Source organism: Salmo salar, chromosome 10 (assembly GCF_965601325.2).
Source record: "Salmo salar chromosome 10, fSalSal1, whole genome shotgun sequence".
NCBI classification, from domain to species: domain Eukaryota; kingdom Metazoa; phylum Chordata; class Actinopteri; order Salmoniformes; family Salmonidae; genus Salmo; species Salmo salar.
Window position 1 is genome coordinate 82884675 of NC_138300.1, and position 22954 is coordinate 82907628.

The 22954-nt window shown below is 42.0% G+C and overlaps 1 protein-coding gene across 2 annotated transcripts in view; it reads right to left on the minus strand.

The window, feature by feature from the left end:
- Positions 1–22954, minus strand: part of shisal1b (shisa like 1b) — a 71199-nt gene that overhangs the window by 17855 nt on the left and 30390 nt on the right. For both annotated transcript variants that reach the window (XR_006757007.2, XM_014124478.3), the window contains exons 2-3: positions 17290–17488; positions 11032–11245 (exon numbers count right to left, since the gene is read on the minus strand). Coding sequence is in view for 1 of the 2 variants with exons in the window: in XM_014124478.3 (XP_013979953.1) it covers positions 11032–11245; positions 17290–17356 (281 nt within the window). In the remaining variant the exon portion in view is untranslated. The remainder of the gene's footprint in view (positions 1–11031; positions 11246–17289; positions 17489–22954) is intronic.

The following is a 22954-nucleotide window of genomic DNA, read 5'->3' on the forward strand; positions in this document are numbered from 1 at the left end:
TTGTTTTGTTTTTGTCTAATTTGTCACAGTTTGTGTATCAGGAGTTAACAAAATTGCTATTGAAGAGCCACAGGGTTATGCAGGCTTTTTTGTTCAATCCCAGTGCTACCACACTTGATTCTACTACTCAGCTGTTCATCGAGACCTTGAATAGTTGAATCAGTTGTGGTAGAACTGGGCTTGAACAAGAGAGCCTGCATAGCCCAATACATCATCAAGAGCAATTGTGGCCATCCATAAATTGTATGTACAAAGTTTACTACATCTGATTAACCTGTTAGGGCTAGGGGGCAGTATTGACACGGCCGGATAAAAAACGTACCCGATTTAATCTGGTTACTACTCCTGCCCAGTAACTAGAATATGCATATAATTATTGGCTTTGGATAGAAAACACCCTAAAGTTTCTAAAACTGTTTGAATGGTGTCTGTGAGTATAACAGAACTCATATGGCAGGCAAAAACCTGAGAAGATTCTGAACAGGAAGTGGCCTGTCTGACAAGTTGTTGTTCATCTTGGCTCTTTTTATTGAAGACTGAGGATCTTTGCTGTAACGTGACACTTCCTACGGCTCCCATAGGCTCTCAGAGCCCGGGAAAAAGCTGAATGATATCGAGGCAGCCTCTGGCTGAAACACATTATCGCGTTTGGTAAGTGGCCGATCAGAGGACAATGGGCTTAGACGCGTGCACGAGTCGACCCCGTGCTTTATTTTCTTTCCTCTTTTTACCTAAACGCAGATTCCCGGTCGGAATATTATCGCTTTTTTACGAGAAAAATTGCATAAAAATTGATTTTAAACAGCGGTTGACATGCTTCGAAGTACGGTAATGGAATATTTAGAATTTTTTTGTCACGAAATGCGCCATGCTCGTCACCCTTATTTACCCTTTCGGATAGTGTCTTGAACGCACGAACAAAACGCCGCTATTTGGATATAACAATGGATTATTTGGGACCAAACCAACATTTGTTATTGAAGTAGAAGTCCTGGGAGTGCATTCTGACGAAGAACAGCAAAGGTAATAATTAATAATAATTCCCCAATGGTGGAACAAGCTCCCTCACGACGCCAGGACAGCGGAGTCAATCACCACCTTCCGGAGACACCTGAAACCCCACCTCTTTAAGGAATACCTAGGATAGGATAAAGTAATCCTTCTAACCCCCCCCCCCCCCTTAAAAGATTTAGATGCACTATTGTAAAGTGGTTGTTCCACTGGATATCATAAGGTGAATGCACCAATTTGTAAGTCGCTCTGGATAAGAGCGTCTGCTAAATGACTTAAATGTAAATGTAAATGTAATAACATTTTTCTTATAGTAAATCTGACTTTGGTGAGTGCTAAACTTGCTGGGTGTCTAAATAGCTAGCCCTGTGATGCCGGGCTATCTACTGAGAATATTGCAAAATGTGCTTTCAACGAAAAGCTATTTCAAAATCGGACACATCGAGTGCATAGAGGAGTTCTGTATCTATAATTCTTAAAATAATTGTTATGTTTTTTGTGAACGTTTATCGTGAGTAATTTAGTAAATTCACCGGCAGTGTTCGGTGGGAATGCTAGTCACATGCTAGTCACATGCTAATGTAAAAAGCTGTTTTTTGATATAAATATGAACTTGATTGAACAAAACATGCATGTATTGTGTAACATAATGTCCTAGGGTTGTCATCTGATGAAGATCATCAAAGGTTAGTGCTGCATTTAGCTGTGGTTTGGGTTTATGTGACATTATATGCTAGCTTGAAAAATGGGTGTCTGATTATTTCTGGCTGGGTACTCTGCTGACATAATCTAATGTTTTGCTTTCGTTGTAAAGCCTTTTTGAAATCGGACAGTGTGGTTAGATTAACGAGAGTCTTGTCTTTAAAATGGTGTAAAATAGTCATATGTTTGAAAAATTGAAGTTTTTGCATTTTTGAGGTATTTCAATATCGCGCCACGGGATTACACTGGCTGTTGAGTAGGTGGGACGCAAGCGTCCCACCTAGCCCATAGAGGTTAATGTTTGTTTGATTGTAAATTGTAGATTTTGTAATAACTCACTATTGTTTACTGAAGAAGTACTACATTACCTGTAATCTTTAAAGTACATATTCATGTAAATAGCTATTGTGTACATGTTGATTATTTTGTGTATTTTCTAGGAGCTTTCTCGATTGTCTTGTTAAAGGAGATCAGGGATTTTTCCCCCAGTTTACTCCATATTGGCTTATACGGGTTTCTGTTTTTTCAGTTCCCTCTGGAAAATCATCTGTTAATATTAAATAAAAACTAATAACTACATTATTCCTGTTGCCATTTGTCATTATTGTGTACTTTAACTTGACTTTCATTGCTGTGTTTTACTGTATTATAATGTATAATCAACGTAGAGTGTAAAAAACAAGTTTTAAGTGAGAAATAGGCATTGGTCTGAAGCAGTAAAAGAAAGGAAATTTACATGAGCACCACAATGCATACTCCACTCTACCAATGTTTTCCAGCACACAGCTTTGACCTACTACAGTAGCTATTTTTGGTCTTTTGTACTTCCAATAATGTGTAGGCAGGTTGATTCAAACAGCTTAATTCATACTCTTCAGAGGGATAATGGACTTTACAGTGTTCTGCTATTAAAATTATGTATATATATAATATATATATATATATATATATATAAGGTACCAGTCAAAAGTTTGGACACACCTAGTCATTCAAGGGTTTTTCTTTATTTTACTATTTTCCACATTTTAGAATAATAGTGAAGACTTCAAACCTATGAAATAACACATATGGAATCATGTAGTACCCAAAAAAGTATTAAACAAATCAAAATATTTTATATTTGAGATTCTTCAAAGTAGCCACCCTTTGCCTTGATGACAGCTTTGCACACTCTTGGCATTCTCTCAACCAGCTTCATGAGGTAGTTTCAATTAACAGGTTTGCCTGTTAATTTCTTTCCTTCTTAATGCGTTTGAGCCAATCAGTTGTGTTTTGACAAGGTAGGGGTGGTTTACAGAAGATAGCCCTATTTGTTAAAAGACCAAGTCCATATTATGGCAAGAACAGCTCAAATAAGCAAAGAGAAATGACAGCTCATCATTACTTTAGGACATGAAGGTCAGCCAATGTGGACCATTTCAAGAACATTGAAAGTTTCTTCAAATGCAGTTGCAAAAACCATCAAGCGCTATGATGAAACTGTCTCTCATGCAGACCACCACAGGAAAGGAAGACCCAGAGTTACCTCTGCGGCAGAGGATAAGTTCATTAGAGTTACCAGCCTCAGAAATTGCAGCCCAAATAAATGCTTCACAGAGTTCAAGTAACAGACATCTGAACTAGAGGTCGACCGATTATTCGGAATGGCCGATTAATTAGGGCCGATTTCAAGTTTTCATAACAATCAGAAATCCGTATTTTTGGACGCCGATTTGGCCGATTCTTTTTTTTTTTTTTACACCTTTATTTAACTAGGCAAGTCAGTTAAGAACACATTCTTATTTTCAATGACGGCCTAGGAACGGTGGGTTAACTGCCTTGTTCAGGGGCAGAACGACAGATTTTTACCTTGTCAGCACGGGGATTCAATCTTGCAACCTTACGGTTAACTAGTCCAACGCTCTAACCACCTGCTTTACATTGCACTCCATGAGGAGCCTGCCTGTTACGCGAATGCAGTAAGAATCCAAGGTAAGTTGCTAGCTAGCATTAAACTTATCTTATAAAAAACAATCAATCAATCAATCATAATCACTAGTTAACTACAGATGGTTTATGATATTACTAGTTTATCTAGCCTGTCCTGCGTTGCATATAATCGCTTAGGTACACATTGCTCCAACCATAAACATCAATGCCTTTCTTAAAATCAATACACAAGTATATATTTTTAAACCTGCATATTTAGTTATTAATATTGCCTGCTAACATGAATTTCTTTTAACTAGGGAAAATGTGTCACTTCTCTTGCAACAGAGTCAGGGTATATGCTTCAGTTTGGGCCGCCTGGCTCGTTGGTAACTGTGAAGACTATTTCTTCCTAACAAAGACAGCCAACTTCGCCAAACGGGGGATGATTTAACAAAAGCGCATTTGTGAAAAAAGCACAATCGTTGCACGACTGTACCTAACCATAAACATCAATGCCTTTCTTAAAATCAATACACAGAAGTATATATTTTTAAACCTGCATATTTAGCTAAAAGAAATCCAGGTTAGCAGGCAATATTAACCAGGTGAAATTGTGTTACTTCTCTTGCGTTCATTGCACGCAGAGTCAGGGTATATGCAACAGTTTGGGCCGCCTGGCTCGTTGCGAACTAATTTGCCAGAATTTTACGTAATTATGACATAACATTGAAGGTTGTGCAATGTAACAGGAATATTTTGACTTAGGGATGCCACCCGTTAGATAAAATACAGAACGATTCTGTATTTCACTGAAAGGAAAAACGTTTTGTTTTCGAGATGATAGTTTCCGGATTCGACCATATTAATGACCTAAGGCTCGTATTTCTGTGTGTTTATTATATTATAATTAAGTCTATGATTTGATAGAGCAGTCTGACTGAGCTGTGGTAGGCAGCAGCAGGCTCGTAAGCATTCATTCAAACAGCACTTTCGTGCGTTTTGCCAGCAGCTCTTCGCTGTGCTTCAAGCATTGCGCTGTTTATGACTTCAAGCCTATCAACTCCCAAGATTAGGCTGGAGTAAGCGATGTGAAATGGCTAGCTAGTTAGCGGGGTGCACGCTAATAGCGTTTCAAACGTCACTCGCTCTGAGACTTGGAGTAGTTGTTCCCCTTGCTCTGCATGGGTAACGCTGCTTCGAGGCTGGCTGTTGTCGATGTGTTCCTGGTTCGAGCCCAGGTAGGAGCGAGGAGAGGGACGGAAGCTATACTGTTACACTGGCAATACTAAAGTGCCTATAAGAACATCCAATAGTCAAAGGTATATGAAATACAAATCGTATAGAGAGAAATAGTCCTATAATTCCTATAATTCCTATAATACCTACAACCTAAAACTTCTTACCTGGGAATATTGAAGACTCGTTAAAAGGAACCACCAGCTTTCATATGTTCTCATGCAAGAAACTTAAACATTAGCTTTCTTACATGGCACATATTGCACTTTTACTTTCTTCTCCAACACTTTGTTTTTGCATTTTTTAAACCAAATTGAACATGTTTCATTATTGTGTTTCATTTTTTATTTGAGGCTAAATAGATTTTATTGATGTATTATATTAAGTTAAAGTAAGTGTTCATTCAGTATTGTTGTAATTGTCATTATCACAAATAAAATAAATGAAAAATTTAAAAAATTGGCCGATTAATTGGTAACTGCTTTTTTGGTCCTCCAATAATCGGTATCTGTATTGGCGTTGAAAAAAAAAATCATAATCGGCCAACCTCTAATCTCAACATCAACTGTTCAGAAGAGACTGACTGAATCAGGCCTTCATGGTCAAATTTCTGCAGAGAAACCACTACTTAAGGACACCAATAATAAGAAGAAACTTGCTTGGTCCAAGAAACACGAGCAATGGACATTAGACTGGTGGAAATCTTTCCTTTGGTCTGATGAGTCCAAATTGGAGATTTACATGGTTTTTAGAGTGAAGTACATCGGAAAAAAGCTAAAGAAAACTGCAAGACTGAATAGGAGAAAAAACAAGCAACAAACAAAGAAGATAGGCTTTTGAAAAATAACTATTTTTCATAAAATTGTAGTTATCTTAGCAAGCTGAATTGTTTACCAGTTGCTAAGCAGTTGCTAGGGACTCTTTTGGAAGAAGCTAGCTAGCTAACGAAGAACAACAAAGAATATCTAGTTAACAGAAGAAAAGAAAGAGAAAATCAGGACAGAAGAAAAAGGATATCAAAGTGAAACAGTTCTCTAAAGACACAAGAGACAATAATACAAGAAACAACACTTCTGTAGCTTGTCAACTGTGTCTGTCTATCCCTGTTCTCTCCCCTCTGCACAGGCCATACAAACGCTTCACACCGCGTGGCCGCTGCCACTCTAACCTGGTGGTCCCAGCGCGCACGACCCACGTGGAGTTCCAGGTCTCCGGCAGCCTCTGGAACTGCCGGTCTGCAGCCAACAAGGCTGAGTTCATCTCAGCCTATGCTACCCTCCAGTCCCTAGACTTCCTGGCGCTGACGGAAACATGGATTACCACAGATAACACTGCTACTCCTACTGCTCTCTCTTCGTCTGCCCACGTGTTCTCGCATACCCCTAGAGCATCGAGCCAGCGGGGTGGTGGCACTGGAATCCTCATCTCTCCCAAGTGGACATTCTCTCTTTCTCCCCTGACCCATCTGTCTATCTCCTCATTTGAATTCCATGCTGTCACAGTTACCAGCCCTTTCAAGCTTAACATCCTTATCATTTATCGCCCTCCAGGTTCCCTTGGAGAGTTCATCAATGAGCTTGACGCCTTGATAAGTTCCTTTCCTGAGGATGGCTCACCTCTCACAGTTCTGGGTGACTTTAACCTCCCCACGTCTACCTTTGACTCATTCCTCTCTGCCTCCTTCTTTCCACTCCTCTCCTCTTTTGACCTCACCCTCTCACCTTCCCCCCCTACTCACAAGGCAGGCAATACGCTTGACCTCATCTTTACTAGATGCTGTTCTTCCACTAATCTCATTGCAACTCCCCTCCAAATCTCCGACCACTACCTTGTATCCTTTTCCCTCTCGCTCTCATCCAACACTTCTCACTCTGCCCCTACTCGGATGGTATTGCGCCGTCCCAACCTTCGCTCTCTCTCTCCCGCTACTCTCTCCTCTTCCATCCTATCATCTCTTCCCTCTGCTCAAACCTTCTCCAACCTATCTCCTGATTCTGCCTCCTCAACCCTCCTCTCCTCCCTTTCTGCATCCTTTGATTTTCTCTGTCCCCTATCCTCCAGGCCGGCTCGGTCCTCCTCTCCTGCTCCGTGGCTCGACGACTCACTACGAGCTCACAGAACAAGGCTCCGGGCAGCCGAGCGGAAATGGAGGAAAACTCGCCTCCCTGCGGACCTGGCATCCTTTCACTCACTCCTCTCTACATTCTCCTCTTCTGTCTCTGCTGCTAAAGCCACTTTCTACCACTCTAAATTCCAAGCATCTGCCTCTAACCCTAGGAAGCTCTTTGCTACCTTCTCCTCCCTCCTAAATCCTCCTCCCCCTCCCCCCCCTCCTCCCTCTCTGCGGATGACTTCGTCAACCATTTTGAAAAGAAGGTTGACGATATCCGATCCTCGTTTGCTAAGTCAAACGACACCGCTGGTCCTGCTCACACTGCCCTACCCTGTGCTTTGACCTCTTTCTCCCCTCTCTCTCCAGATGAAATCTCGCGTCTTGTGACGGCCGGCCGCCCAACAACCTGCCCACTTGACCCTATCCCCTCCTCTCTTCTCCAGACCATTTCCGGAGACCTTCTCCCCTTCCTCACCTCGCTCATCAACTCATCCTTGACCGCTGGCTACGTCCCTTCCGTCTTCAAGAGAGCGAGAGTTGCACCCCTTCTGAAAAAACCTACACTCGATCCCTCCGATGTCAACAACTACAGACCAGTATCCCTTCTTTCTTTTCTCTCCAAAACTCTTGAACGTGCCGTCCTTGGCCAGCTCTCCTGCTATCTCTCTCAGAATGACCTTCTTGATCCTAATCAGTCAGGTTTCAAGACTGGGCATTCAACTGAGACTGCTCTTCTCTGTGTCACGGAGGCTCTCCGCACTGCTAAAGCTAACTCTCTCTCCTCTGCTCTCATCCTTCTAGACCTATCTGCTGCCTTTGATACTGTGAACCATCAGATCCTCCTCTCCACCCTCTCCGAGTTGGGCATCTCCGGCGCGGCCCACGCTTGGATTGCGTCCTACCTGACAGGTCGCTCCTACCAGGTGGCGTGGCGAGAATCTGTCTCCGCACCATGCACTCTCACCACTGGTGTCCCCCAGGGCTCTGTTCTAGGCCCTCTCCTATTCTCGCTATACACCAAGTCACTTGGCTCTGTCATATCCTCACATGGTCTCTCCTATCATTGCTATGCAGACGACACACAATTAATCTTCTCCTTTCCCCCTTCTGATAACCAGGCGGCGAATCACATCTCTGCATGTCTGTCAGACATATCAGTGTGGATGACGGATCACCAGCTCAAGCTGAACCTCGGCAAGACGGAGCTGCTCTTCCTCCCGGGGAAGGACTGCCCGTTCCATGATCTCGCCATCACGGTTGACAACTCCCTTGTGTCCTCCTCCCAGAGTGCTAAGAACCTTGGCGTGATCCTGGACAACACCCTGTCGTTCTCCACTAACATCAAGGCGGTGACCCGATCCTGTAGGTTCATGCTCTACAACATTCGCAGAGTACGACCCTGCCTCACACAGGAAGCGGCGCAGGTCCTAATCCAGGCACTTGTCATCTCCCGTCTGGATTACTGCAACTCGCTGTTGGCTGGGCTCCCTGCCTGTGCCATTAAATCCCTACAACTCATCCAGAACGCCGCAGCCCGTCTGGTGTTCAACCTTCCCAAGTTCTCTCACGTCACCCCGCTCCTCCGCTCTCTCCACTGGCTTCCAGTTGAAGCTCGCATCCGCTACAAGACCATGGTGATTGCCTACGGAGCTGTGAAGGGAACGGCACCTCCATACCTTCAGGCTCTGATCAGGCCCTACACCCAAACAAGGGCACTGCGTTCATCCACCACTGGCCTGCTGGCCCCCCTACCTCTGAGGAAGCACAGTTCCCGCTCAGCCCAGTCAAAACTGTTCACTGCTCTGGCACCCCAATGGTGGAACAAGCTCCCTCACGACGCCAGGACAGCGGAGTCAATCACCACCTTCCGGAGACACCTGAAACCCCACCTCTTTAAGGAATACCTAGGATAGGATAAAGTAATCCTTCTAACCCCCCCCCCCCCCCCCCTTAAAAGATTTAGATGCACTATTGTAAAGTGGTTGTTCCACTGGATATCATAAGGTGAATGCACCATTTTGTAAGTCGCTCTGGATAAGAGCGTCTGCTAAATGACTTAAATGTAATGTAAAAATATAATTTTTGTGAGACGCAGAGTAGGTGAACGGATGATCTCTGCATGTGTGGTTCCCACCGTGAAGCATGGAGGAGGAGGCATGATGGTGTGGGGGTGCTTTGCTGGTGACACTGTCAGTGATTAATTTAGAATGTAAGGCACACTTAACCAGCATGGCTACCAAAGCATTCTGCAGCGATACGCCATCCCATGTGGTTTGTGATTAGTGGGACTATAATTTGCTTTTCAAAAGGACAACGACCCAAAACACACCTCCAGGCTGTGTAAGGGCTATCTGACCAAGAAGGAGAGTGATAGAGTGCTGCATCAGATGACCTGGCCTCCACAATCACCCGACCTCAACTCAATTGAGATGGTTTGGGATGAGTTGGACCGCAAAGTGAAGGAAAAGCAGTCAACAAGTGCTCAGCATATATGGGAACTCCCTCAAGAATGTTGGAAAAGCATTCCTCATGAAGCTGGTTGATGGAATGGCAAGAGTGTGCAAAGCTGTCATCAAGGCAAAGGATGGCTACTTTGAAGAATCTAAAATTTAAAATATATTTTGATTTGTTTAACACTTTTTATGTTACTACATGATCCATATGTGTTTTTTCATAGTTTTGTTGTCTTCACTATTATTCTACAATGTAGAAAATATAAAAAAATAAAGAAAAACCCTTGAATGAGTAGGTGTGTCCAAACTTTGACTGGTAAGGTACATACATTAGGCTGTAAGTATCTTTAGATATAGGCCTATTGTAAATGTGTATTATTGAAGCGTCATCATCTTTATTGCTAAAATAAACATAAATCACAGTAATTTGACAGAGGTAATGAACTGTTCAGCACATCAATTGATAAAACAGGACCATGTTTAAAAATCAACTGGTTCTGAGTTTATGTTAATATTACACAGGTAAGCTAATGGTAACAGAAATCAGGAATGTAGACAGGCTCTATAGACCTCTATACAATATCTATATGAGTGACTGTGTTGAACACACCACCTCCTGTTTTTATATTTGCCAAAAAATATATTTATTTTTCATTGAATGTATTGTTAAAATAAAAGTTTAAGGAAATACAGGCAGGCACCACATTACTACAAACAAAACAGCTCACTCAATCAAGCCTGGTGGTTGTAAGTATAAAAGCAAAGCTTGCTTTCATATCATAAAAAAAGCTTGAAAAGGTAGTGGAATGGGATAATGTTTTGTTTGGGGTGGGAAGAATGCAATACATTACCTTGTATGCGGTACAAATCACATTATTGTGGGAGCACCTCCTCTAAGAGTAGGACTTAGGCTATTTGAGAAGGTTTGAATCCTAAGCAACCTGCTTACAAATAGTCTGAAGTACAATAGACCAACAGAGATACTGTAGGAGGTCAAAGCTGTGTGCTGGAAAACCTTGGTAGAGCATGGGTGAAGTACGTATTGTGGTGCTCATGTGAATTTCCTTTTTTGGCTTCTGACCAATGCCTACCTCTCACTTAAAACAATATGTTTTGTTTTTAATAGTATAGAATAAGACAATACACTCAAGTACTATAACCATCTCTGCTGAGAGATGGCATCCGCCTGCAGCCCACTCACAAACTCAGTAACAAAGCTTCAGCTCTTTTACTTTGGTTGTGATTCTCTCTATACAGTAGGAGAAGATCAATGTCAACGTGCCCTTTGAGCACCAGGCAAATGGTGTCAATGAGTGGGATATTGACGAGGGAGCCAACAGCTTATAAATCACTAACATTTAAAGGCCAGGGCTTTTTTTCTCTGCGCAAAAGTCTTTGAAATGTCTAAATCTTGAGTATGAAACTGTTGGTCGTTTCCTTACAGATAAACTTTTGACATGTTCTTTAGATATTCACTCAAGCGAGTGTTAGTACCATTTTATAATAACATTAAACCGTATCATAGAATCGCAATAATTAGCTTACTAACAGATAAGGAAAAGTACTACTCTATATATTCACTACTAAAACCTGAATATGACTCACTTGTGTTTGAAGCCGTCTGTGGTGGTAGTCATATTGACCTGCATGACCGTCTGGAACTCAGTCTCGTTGCAGCAGTACTTGAAGGCTGTGTTGTTGTGGTGACAGCAGAACATGTAGGTCTTGTTGTCAGAAAGGCGAGGGCAGTGGAAACCAAAGTGATAGCGCCCCTTGTGGTCGGAGTATGGTTCACACACTCTGAAATGAGCTGATAGAGCTGTGGAGAAGAGAAAGACAGTCGGAGGATGAAGGTACTGTCTTCTTGGCAAGCACTTTTCTAGAATTACTTTACAAATCTGATAAATGGATTATAGTGATTGAGACCGTCATGATTCAGCTTGCCTGTTTTGGACTTGCCCATTAATTAAAAAGTTCTGGGCAAATTTCAAAACGGAGCTGGGGGACATGTTCATATATTCTATAAGAATGGACCCATAGCTATTTGTATTGGGTTTTCTCGGGAACTTAAAAAATTACTCTTTGTGACAAGCAAATGCCTTGTCCTTAACTGGATAAAAGACCAGCCACCAACAATAAATTGGTGGTACTAAAAAACATTTGTGCTATATTTAGGAACAAGGAAGGCGATTTCTATACAATATGGGACCTCTTTTTGCTATCTCTTCCCCTAATCTTGCAGATACCCTAAGAAATGTCAATATAAGAATTATATGAATCTATGGGTCAACCGGACCCTGGTCGCTTTCTTGTATAAAATAATCATTTTATACAATTTTATATACTCTGGTAGGGGTATTTGATATTTTACATGCTACAGCCACGTATTTTGCGACAGTCAGATTATTAAAGGCATGTAAGGAAAATAATAAGGTTAATTAATTTTATTTAAAAAAATGTAAGTAATGAAAAATTAAGAGCAGAGAACTGAAAGGGAATGTATCATTCTTATTGTTTTTGCATGTTTTTGTTTTGTTTTGGTGTTTGTTGGTAATGCCATATTTTATGTTACCTTGTGTCATTTTAGAATTTAAATGTATGCACATATCTACAATTTGTTTATGATGTTGACCTGAAAAAAGGAAAATTATATAATCATTTAAAAAAATATATATCGAAGATTATTTAGCTTGTGATTTCTATTGCGGTGCAAATTATGCAAAACCAAGCAGAAATCAACAGATATTTATTCATCTCTGAATCTGGCAACCAGAGAGGGGTTTCTCTGTGATGGGAGTCATGGAAACATAATTTGGTAGCCTGGACTCATTGTAGATGATCACCAATTACCTATCTGTCAGAGCAACAGAGCAGAGATAATGAGTGTAGATTTACAGGGCTCATCACAGTTGTCTCATAGTATGTCACTGTGGACCAAAACCAAACTACTTGTTAGACAGACACCATCAAAACCAATCAGGTCTGGCAATTTGGCATCCTTTCGCATTTTATTACCGTTGATAACATGAGGTAAAAACGTCCTCCATAGCATAGCTGGGGATAGATTGCCCTTCTAGCAATATGGAATGAGTGTTGCCTGTAGAAACAATGGCAGAGGAGCAGAACTGGAACAAGGGGATGTCTCTGTATTAAGACTATGAGCTCTTCCTCTCCACGATGGAGCCAAGACAATTGCACTGCTAAGAGGGAAAATAATGTTCCTTCTGGGATTTAGTTAGAGGGGGGAAGGGGAGGGAGGGAGGGGGTTATATATTTCTGCCACTGATGTTAAAAGTATTTTATAATCCCATGTAGGCCAAGCAGGCCAATCAGGGACATTTGAAAGAGGAGAACACTCTCAGGTCTAATGAGCTTGGGACAGTGCCTCACTCAGGGTCGTCTGAATAACTGGCGGACTGGCTGGCTTATTGGCTAAATTGCTTGAATTGGCTTCCCTCCGACTCTCTCAAACTTTCAGGCTTCTGCGTCCATGCTGAACAGGGAAGTAGAATGAGGAGAGAGGAAGCTTGAGGTTTAATAGTATGGAGAGACGCTCTCACTCAGATGGATGCACGCTGGTAAACATTCATAAGAGTAGTTAAGATGGCGCTGAAGAACATGGCTGACGTTTTACATTCTTCCAACCAATTGTGCTATTTTGTTATTTTTTTGCGTTTTGTATTACTTATTATTTAACTTATTGTGTACATAATGTTGCTGCTACCGTCTCTTATGACCGAAAATAACTTCTGGACATCAGAAAAGCAATTAATCACCGCGGACTGGAAGAAACTTTTTCCTTTAACGAGTCCGATGAGAAGGATATACTGCTTTCACTGGAACGGGCCCAGATCCACGCCTTTAGCGTGAAGAAAAGACGCCGGAAATGGGGACGCAGATCGAGGATCCTTCTGAGAATCCGGAGCCAAACGAGTAAACTCCCAATGCCTTCCATTCTTCTTGCTAACGTGCAATCATTGGAAAATAAAACTGATGACCTACTATTAAGATTAACCTACCAACGAGACATTAAAAATTGTTACATCTTATGTTTAGCCGAGATGTGGCTGAATGAAGATACGGACATTATAGAGATAGTGGGATTTTCCATGCACCGGCAGAACAGAGATGCTACCTCTGGTAAGACGTGTCTTTTTGTCAATAACAGCTGGTGCGCGATGTCTAATATTAAAGAAGTCTCGAGATATTACTCGCCTGAGATAGAGTACCTTATGAGAAGCTGCAGACCACGTTATCTACCAAGATAGTTCTCATCTGTATTATTCGTAGCCATCTATTTACCACCACAAAACGAAGCTGGCACTAAGACCGCTCTCAACCAACTCTATAAGGCCATAAGCAAAGAAGAAAATGATCACCCAGAAGCGGCGCTCCTAGTGGCCGGGAACGTTAATGCAGGCAAACTTAAATCAGTTTTACCAACTTTTACCAGCATGTCACATATGCAACCAGGAAAAAAGACAAATCCTAGACCACCTTTACTCCACACACAAAGATGCATACAAAGCTCTCCCCCATAATTGTATCCTCCTGATTCCTGCTTACAAGAAAAAACTAAAGCAGGAAGTACCAATGACTCGGTCAATACGGAAGTGGTCAGATGACGCAGATGCTACACTAAAGGACTGTTTTGCTAGCACAGACTGGAATATGTACCAGGATTCATCGAATGGCATTGAGGAGTATACCACCTCAGTCATCAGCTTCATCAATAAGTGCATCGATGATGTCGTCCCCACAGTGACTGTACGTACATATCCCAACCAGAAGCCATGAATTAAAGGCAACATCTGCATCGAGCTAAAGGCTAGAGCTGCCGCTTTCAAGGAGTGGGAAACTAATCCGGACGATAATCAGAAATGCCCTATGCCCTCAGACGAACCATCAAACAAGCAAAGCGTCAATACAGGATTAAGATTGAATTCTACTACACCGGCTCTGACGGTCGTCGGATGTGGCAGGGCTTGAAAACTATTTCGGACTACAAAGGGAAACCCAGACACGAGCTGCCCAGTGATGCGAGCCTACCAGACGAGCTAAATACCTTTTATGCTCGCTTAGAGGCAAGCAACACTGAAGCACGCACGAGAGAACCAGCAGTTCTGGATGACTGTGTGATAACGCTCTCGGTAGCCAATGTGAACAAAACCTTTAAATAGGTCAACATTCACAAAGCCGCTGGGCCAGACGGATTACCAGGACGTGTACTCAAAGCATGTGTGGACCAACTGTCAAGTGTCTTCACTGACATTTTCAACCTCTCCCTGACCGAGTCTGTAATACCTACATGTTTCAAGCAGACCACCATAGTCTCTGTGCCCAAGGAAGTGATGGTAACCTGCCTAAATGATTACCGCCCCGTGGCACTCACGTCGGTAGCCATGAAGTGCTTTGAAAGGCTGGTCATGGCTCACATCAACAACACCCCCCCGGACACCCTAGACCCACTCCAATTCGCATACCGCCTCAACAGATCCACAGATGATGCAATCTCAATCACACTCCACACCGCCCTTTCTCACCTGGACAAGAGGAAAACCTATGTGAGAAGGCTGTTCATTGACTCCAACTCAGTGTTCAACACCATAGTGCCCACGAAGCTCATCACTAAGCTAAGCATCACTTCCTCTGGGACTAAACACCTTCCTCTGCAACTGGATCCTGGACTTCCTGACATGCCACCCCCAGGTGGTAAGAGTTGGCAACAACATGTCTGCCACGCCAATCCTTAACACTGGGGCCCCTCAGGAGTGTGCACTTAGTCCCCTCCTGTATTCCCTGTTCACCCACAACTGCGTGGCCCAACACGACTCCAACACCATTGTTAAGTTTGCTGACGACACAACAGTGGTAGGCCTGATCACCAGCAACGATCAGACGGCCTATAGGGAGGAGGTCAGAGAACTGGCAGTGTGGGTCCAGGACAACAACCTCTCCCTCAATGTGAGCAAGACAAAGGAACTGATAGTGGACTACAGGAAAAGGTGGGCCGAACAGGCCCCCATTAACATCGATGGGGCTGCAGTGGAGTGGGTCGAGAGTTTCAAGTTCCGTGGTGTCCACATCACCAATGAACTATCATGGTCCAAACATACCAAGACGGTCATGAAGAGGGCATGACAAAACCTTTTCCCCCTCAGGAGACTGAAAAGATTTGGCATAGGTCCCCAGATCCTCAAAAGTTTCTACAGCTGCACCATCGAGAGCATCCTGACCGGTTGCATCACCACCTGGTATGGATACTGCTTGGCATCTGACCGTAGGGCACTACGGAGGGTAGTGAGAACGGCCAGTACAACACTGGGGCCAAGCTTCCTGCCATCCAGGACCTATTTAACAGAGGAAAGCCCATAAAATTGTCAGAGACTCCAGTCACCCAAGTTATAGACTGTTTTCTCTGCTACCGCACGGCAAGTGGTACCGGAGCGGTACCGGAGTCTAGGACCAAAAGGCTCCTCAACAGCTTCTACCCCCAAGCCATTAGACTGCTGAACAATTCATAAAAATCACCACTGGACAAATTACTTCTACCCCCTCCCTCCCTCCCTTTTGTACACTGCTGCTACTCGCTGTTTGTTTGGTACCTATGCATAGTCACTTTGCCCCCACCTACGTGTACAGATTACCTCAACTAGCCTGTTCCCCTGCAAACTGACTCTGTACTGATGCCCCCTGTATATAGCCTCGTTATTGTCATTCTTATTGTATTACTTTTTATTACTACTTTTAATTTTAGCCTACTTGGTAAATATTTTCTTCTTCTTGAACTGCACTGTTGGTTAAGGGCTTGTAAGTAAGCATTTCACGGTAAAGTCTACACTTGTTGTATTCGGCGCATGTGGCAAATAAAGTTTGATTTGATTTGATAACAGTTCATTTTCTTCGGTCTCATTTTATTACCCTTCTTTATCTGTTAACTAATCTCTCACAACTAGACGTAGGTCATTCCAGTTTCTGACATACCACTTTTGCCAGCACTCAAATCAGAAATACACTTCTCATTTCACAAAAAAACGACATGTTCATGTACATTTTCTAAAAACGTATCAAAATTATATCAAAATCCTAGTTACATAAGATGATTACAGAGGGAGACATATATAAATCAAATCAGTCACTCATAAAGGTCACATATAAATCCCAAAAGGACATTTAAATGACAGCTTAATTTATGCCAAAATCATGTCATCAAAATCCATTTCTGGTATTCTGATCCTATAGCTGATCTCATAAACCACGGGATATATTTGTTATTTTATATATTTAACATTTATTTAAAGGATGGGTATAAAGGAGGGGTCTGCGGTTATAAAGAGGGTGAATTGGCAATAAGGAAGCAGAGCACCTAAGCATTGGAAGTGGACCATAAAGTCCTCTAATGATGCAAGACTTAAAGGAGAAGCAGGCCAGGGGGAAGGCAGTCTGAGCCTTACTAGAGGGAAAACAGCTGGATCTGGTTAGGGCTCTGTCGTAAATATTGCCATGTTGTTAGTTACATTAACACCTATCCAATTTTAGGATACTACAGTAAACAGGTTGGCTCTTATGTTCCGTTTACAACCTCAACCTGTAGGCTGAAAGACCATAAACCGAAAAAAAAGTTATTTGCATACTATCAAACCTCAGGTTGTTTTATAATGTGCATTACAGTTACCGACATAGTTTCACAAATGCAGATTAGTTACAGTAATCAACATTGATGTTTTACCATGCAGAATACTGTTCCTTGACAGTCTTACACCAGTCTCACTTGCCAGACTCACAGGCGACTGTGGGAAGAGACTATATACTTTAACACACACTCACACACCATAACAAAAAGGTGTATAAAACCAAACTTACCTGCAGTGGACAGCAGGAGGAAGATGACTGTCAGGACATTCAAGGACTGCCGGCTGGTGACAGTCATCTTCGGGTCCTCATGAAGAACAGGCGCCAGAGGGGGAGATTCTCACTGCAGGGCTGCTTTAGCTGAACCTCCTGGACATTCTTTGCTCTCTGCCACCCCCAATCACATGGCTGCTGTTGTCCAACCGGCCACCTGGACAGAGAAAGAAAACCAATCAATCAATTAATTTCATTAAATTAATGATCATGATTATTACGTATAAAGCCTATTGTGGGCTACAGTAACTAAGGGCTACAGTAACTAAGGGCTACAGTAACTAAGGAGAGAAAATAAGCTTTTGATCAAATAACATACATCTAGCCACAGGTTATTTTCTCTGATTGGACAATTGTGCCTCGCAGCACTCACCATGGACCAAAACGAGTTGGGTCTTTTTTCCAGCCCTCTAATAGTTCCGATCAATGGGAGTGCTTGTGATAAATCACATAAAGTGCTCTCTCTGTTAGAAGAGGACCCTGTTTAGCTATAGAGCTGTTCGAGATGAGCCTGTTGGTGATGATGCATCGCACCAGTTCATGCATCGCACCAGTTCACGGGTATGATAGAGTGGTGCGATGATAATGGGAGCCTCCACAGGCCTGGGTGGGGCACACAGAATTGAAGAAGAGAGATTTTCAATTCTGAGTGTCCCAGCGAGGCACGTGGAGGCTAGCATTCGCATCGCACCACTCTATCATACCCGTCCGACGTCCGTACAATGTGGCTAAATTAGATAAATGGCTTAGGAGAAACTGTTTTATCTTAGTGAGGACTGAGGACTGTTATTTTCTGCTCTTGGACAAGTTTTTGCAATTGGTCACTGTGTGTTCCTGTTGATTTTATGTTCATCTGAGATTGCCAAATGTAAAATGTATGCTAATTTGAGTTAATTGTAGAGCACGTCACAGACTTTGTCATCAAACACTCTGAATAAGCATGAAGGGTTTTAGATTGTGCAAAGTTAGTGTGACAATATCATCCTGCTCATCTGAGCTAGGAAACACTTATCTAGGAGTGTACATCTGTGTTCATGCTAGGAGGATCCTACATCTCTCAGGGGGAAGAGGAGAAAGCCTAGTGAGGCTGCTTCCTGCTTCATAATATTGACTTGAGTTCAAGAGACAGAATATCTGGATGTCTATCTGCTCAGCCTGGTCTCACAGACTAGGCATGACATAGTAAATGAAATCCGACACACTCAAATTAGTATGGTATGTTACATAAGACAGAAGGTTACTTCAGGATAAAACAAAAAGAGGGTGGTTGATCGGAGTGGATGGGTAACTGTATATTACAAACGTCTAGCAATCCAAAAGTTGTGTGTTCAAATCATCACGGACAACTTTAGAATTTTAGCTAATTAGCAACTTTGCTACTACTTACTACTTTTTAACTACTTAGCATGTTAGCTAACACTTCCCCTAACCGTAACCTTAACACATTAACCTAAGTCGTAACATCAACCCTAACCTTAACCCTTAGCCTAGCTAGCCACCTAGCTAACGTTAGCAACAACAAATTGTAATTCGTAACATGTTCTAAGAATTGCAATTAGTAGCATATCATACTAATTGTAATTCATAACATTTCATATGAATTGTAATTCGTATCATACAAAATGGATGATGGACATCCACAAATTAATACATTCCATACCAAACGTAACATATCATGCTAATTTGAGTGTCCTGGATTTTCATTTACTATGCTACGTCTACCCCTCAGTCCAGGTTGGTCTGCTCAGATTGTTGGTCTCTGCCACTCTGATTTCTGTCACTCTACTCATACCTGGTCCTGTTTGGTGCAGTATATATAGCCCTGTATGCCCCTGACAAGAAAGGTGAAATGGGTGTTGTTGGAACCAAATCAAACCCAGATGGCCATCACAGTGCAATACAGAGAAACTACTGTATGTGCCATATGAAGTGCATATGGAAAGTATTCAGACCCCTTTGACTTTTTCCACATTTTGTTACGTTACAGTCTTATTCTAAAATGGATTCAATTGTTTTTTTCCCCTCATCATACTCAGGGTTGGGGAGTAACGGATTACGTTACATGTAAGGGATTACAAAAACTGTAATCCGTTATGTTACCTGCAAAAATATTGTAATCGGACTACAGATACTTTTGAGGATTACTTTGAAATTCAGTAAGGATGTTTGCAGGAAAACATCTTTGACAGTTGTTTGTTTTCTCAATGACATTCAAATCAGCATTGAAAAAAGGCTCATGTTTAAGTTTGTTCCACCTGAGCGAGTCTGACCACAAGGAGACCACTATGATGACACACCAAATGTGTTTGATGGATCGCGGGAAAAGAGCAGGAATAGGCTTTTGTAGGCTACAGTTCAAGCTATGTCTTCCAATGGTGCGACTACTGTCGGCATCCAAAGATAATCCAACTTGAATGAACATTTGGTGATAAGGATGACAGCAGTGCTGTAGTCTACAGCAGTACGGATATCACTTATTATTGATATCTACATAGCACATTGATGTAAATCACACTTCTAAGGTGCCTATCAATCATTGTTTTTGAAACCAGTGGACAGCCAGTGAAATATGCACTCTTGCAACAGCTACATAGTGGGGATCCCAGTCTATGGAATAAAAATGGGTTTTTTATTGCTCAATCTAATTCATTCTGATAAAAAAAAAAATCCATAGGCCTAATGGACACATGCTCAAACTCACACACGTTTTATAGACTTAAAGGCGCAATCTGTAGTTGCTACATCCATTTTTGGACTTTAAATTATATATATATTAATGTAAAGGTATAATTTAATGTAGTAGAAGGCGATGGGTTAGAACAAGTATACAAAACCAACCCATAAAGTAAAATGTAACATCCATATATGGCCAGCTATGTAAACTTTAACATTGATTTATCCTGCAATAGATGTTGTTCAATTGGTAACATACATTTTTGTCTTCTTCTAATATCTCTAAATTACATTACTGAGTTTAGGTAATCAAAAGGTTACGTTACTGATTACAATTTCGGACAGGTAACTAGTAACTGTAAAGGATTACATTTAGAAAGTAACCTACCCAACCCTGATCATACTACACACAACACCCCATAATGACAAATCAAAAACTAAAATATCACATTTACATAAGTATTCAGACCCTTTACTCAGTACTTTAGTGAAGCACCTTTGGCAGTGATTAAAGTGGAAAAATATGTGAACCCTTGGATTTAATAACTGGTTGACCCTCCTTTGGCAGCAGTAACCTTAACCAAACGTTTTCTGTAGTTGCGGATCAGACCTGCGGTCAGGAGGAATTTTGGACCATTCCTCTTTACAAAACTGTTTCAGTTCAGCAATATTCTTGAGATGTCTGGTGGGAACCGCTCTCTTGAGGTCATGCCATAGCATCTCAATCGGGTTGAGGTCAGGACTCTGACTGGGCCACTCCAGAAGGAGTATTTTCTTCTGTTGAAGCCATTCTGTTTTTTGCTTTACTTCTGTGTTTTGGGTCGTTGTCCTGCAGCATCACACAACGTTTGCTGAGCTTCAATTGGCGGACAGATAGCCTTACATTCTCCTGCTAAATGTCTTCTTAAACTTGAGAATTAATTTCTGTTGATGATAGCAAGCTGTCCAGGCCCTGAGGCAGCAAAGCAGCTCCAAACCATGATGCTCCCTTCAACATACTTTACAGTTGGGATGAGGTTTAGATGTTGTGTGCTGTGCTTTTTTTTCTCCACACATAGTGTTTGATCCTTCTAAACAACTCAACTTTAGATTCATCTGTCCACAGAAGATTTTGCCAGTTGCGCTGTGGAACTTCCAGATGCTCTTTTGTGAACTTCAGACATGCAGCAATGTTTTTTTTGGACAGCAGGGGCTTCTTCCATGGTGTCCCCCCATGAACACCATTCTTGTTTATTGTTTTACGTATCATAGACTCGTCAACATAGATGTTAGCATGTTCCAGTCTTTAGCTGAAACTTGGATTCTTCTTAACATCATTGAGCATTCTGCTCTGTGCTCTTGCAGTCATCTTTGCAGGACGGCCACTCCTAAGGAGAGTAGCAACAGTGCTGAACTTTCTCCACGTATAGGCAATTTGTCTTACCATGGACTGATGAACATCAAGGCTTTTAGAGATCATTTTGTAACCCTTTCCAGCTTTACGCAAGTCAACAATTCTTAATCTTGGGTCTTCTGAGATCTATATTGTTCGAGGCATGGTTTACATCAGGCAATGCTTCTTGTAAATAGCTAACTCAAATTTTGTCAGTGTTTTTTTTAGAGGGCAGGGCAGCTCTAACCAATCTCGTCTCAATGATTGTACTCCAGGTTAGCTGACCAATTTATGCAGAAATTCCGATAATTCCAAAGGGTTCACACACTTTTCTTGCCACTGTATGTAAATATTTATGTTTTTATGCTTTATAAATGTGCAAACATTTCTGATAACCTGTTTTTGTTTTGTCATTATGAGGTATTGTGTGTAGATTGATGAGGAAAAACATGTATTTAATACATTTTAGAATAAGGCTAGTAAGTAACAAAATGTGGAACAAGTCAAGGGGTCCGAATGCACTGTAACAGGCTAGTTCTGTTTTTGGTTTTTAAAATCTCTTTACTTCAGGCTGTTTCTCCTCCTCAGAGGGACAGTCAGAGAGACTCTCTAGCTTGTTAGAGCAGCCTTTCCTTTCCTTTGACTTCTGGAGAGAGACAGAGAGAGAGAGAGAGAGAGAGAGAGAGAGAGAGAGAGAGAGAGAGAGAGAGAGAGAGAGAGAGAGAGAGAGAGAGAGAGAGAGAGAAATTAGGTTATTGTGTTCTGTCAAACAACAACATGCACCGCATGACCAGGGATTACCCTCCTTTGAAGATCCCCCTTCCTCCTCCTTCGTTTTGGATTTACATGGATTCTGCATTTTTTCATATTGTCCTGTGGAATCACCCCCTTTGTCTCTTCTGCTGTCTTATTTGTCTACACGGTACAAACAGATATGGTATTTTAATCCCCCGGTGTTGTATTTCTTATCAACAAAGAATCACATGTGGATAAAGGTTTACATAATTAGCTTAATGTAAGTCAAGAAGAACCCCTCTTCCCGACACACATACACACACATGCACGTGCACATACGCACCCACACACACAAGCGCTCAGGCAACGCACACACATCCACATGCAAGAAAAAGAAAGGCACACATACACACACACACATGCAAGAAATGCATTTCACTGTACTTGTGCACGTGACATATTTAAAAAGAAATGACATGACACACACACACACACACACACACACACACACACACACACACACACACACACACACTAACACAAACACACTCACACAAAGATGAGAAGAGATTGACTGCATCACTAAGGTATCGAACTGTCTGTTCAAGTAGTTGGCACACAGTTCGGACACTCATCAGTATCACACAAGACATGCAGCCAGAGGTCTCTTCACGGTCCCCAGGTCCAGAACAGGGGCTGGAAAACGTACAGTATTAAATAGAGCCATGACTAAAAGGAACTCTCTGCCACCCCAGGTAACTCAAGCTAGCAATAAAACCAGATTAAAAAAACACATTTAGGCACGACGGGGACTGTGGAGAGACACAGACATTTTATGCATTT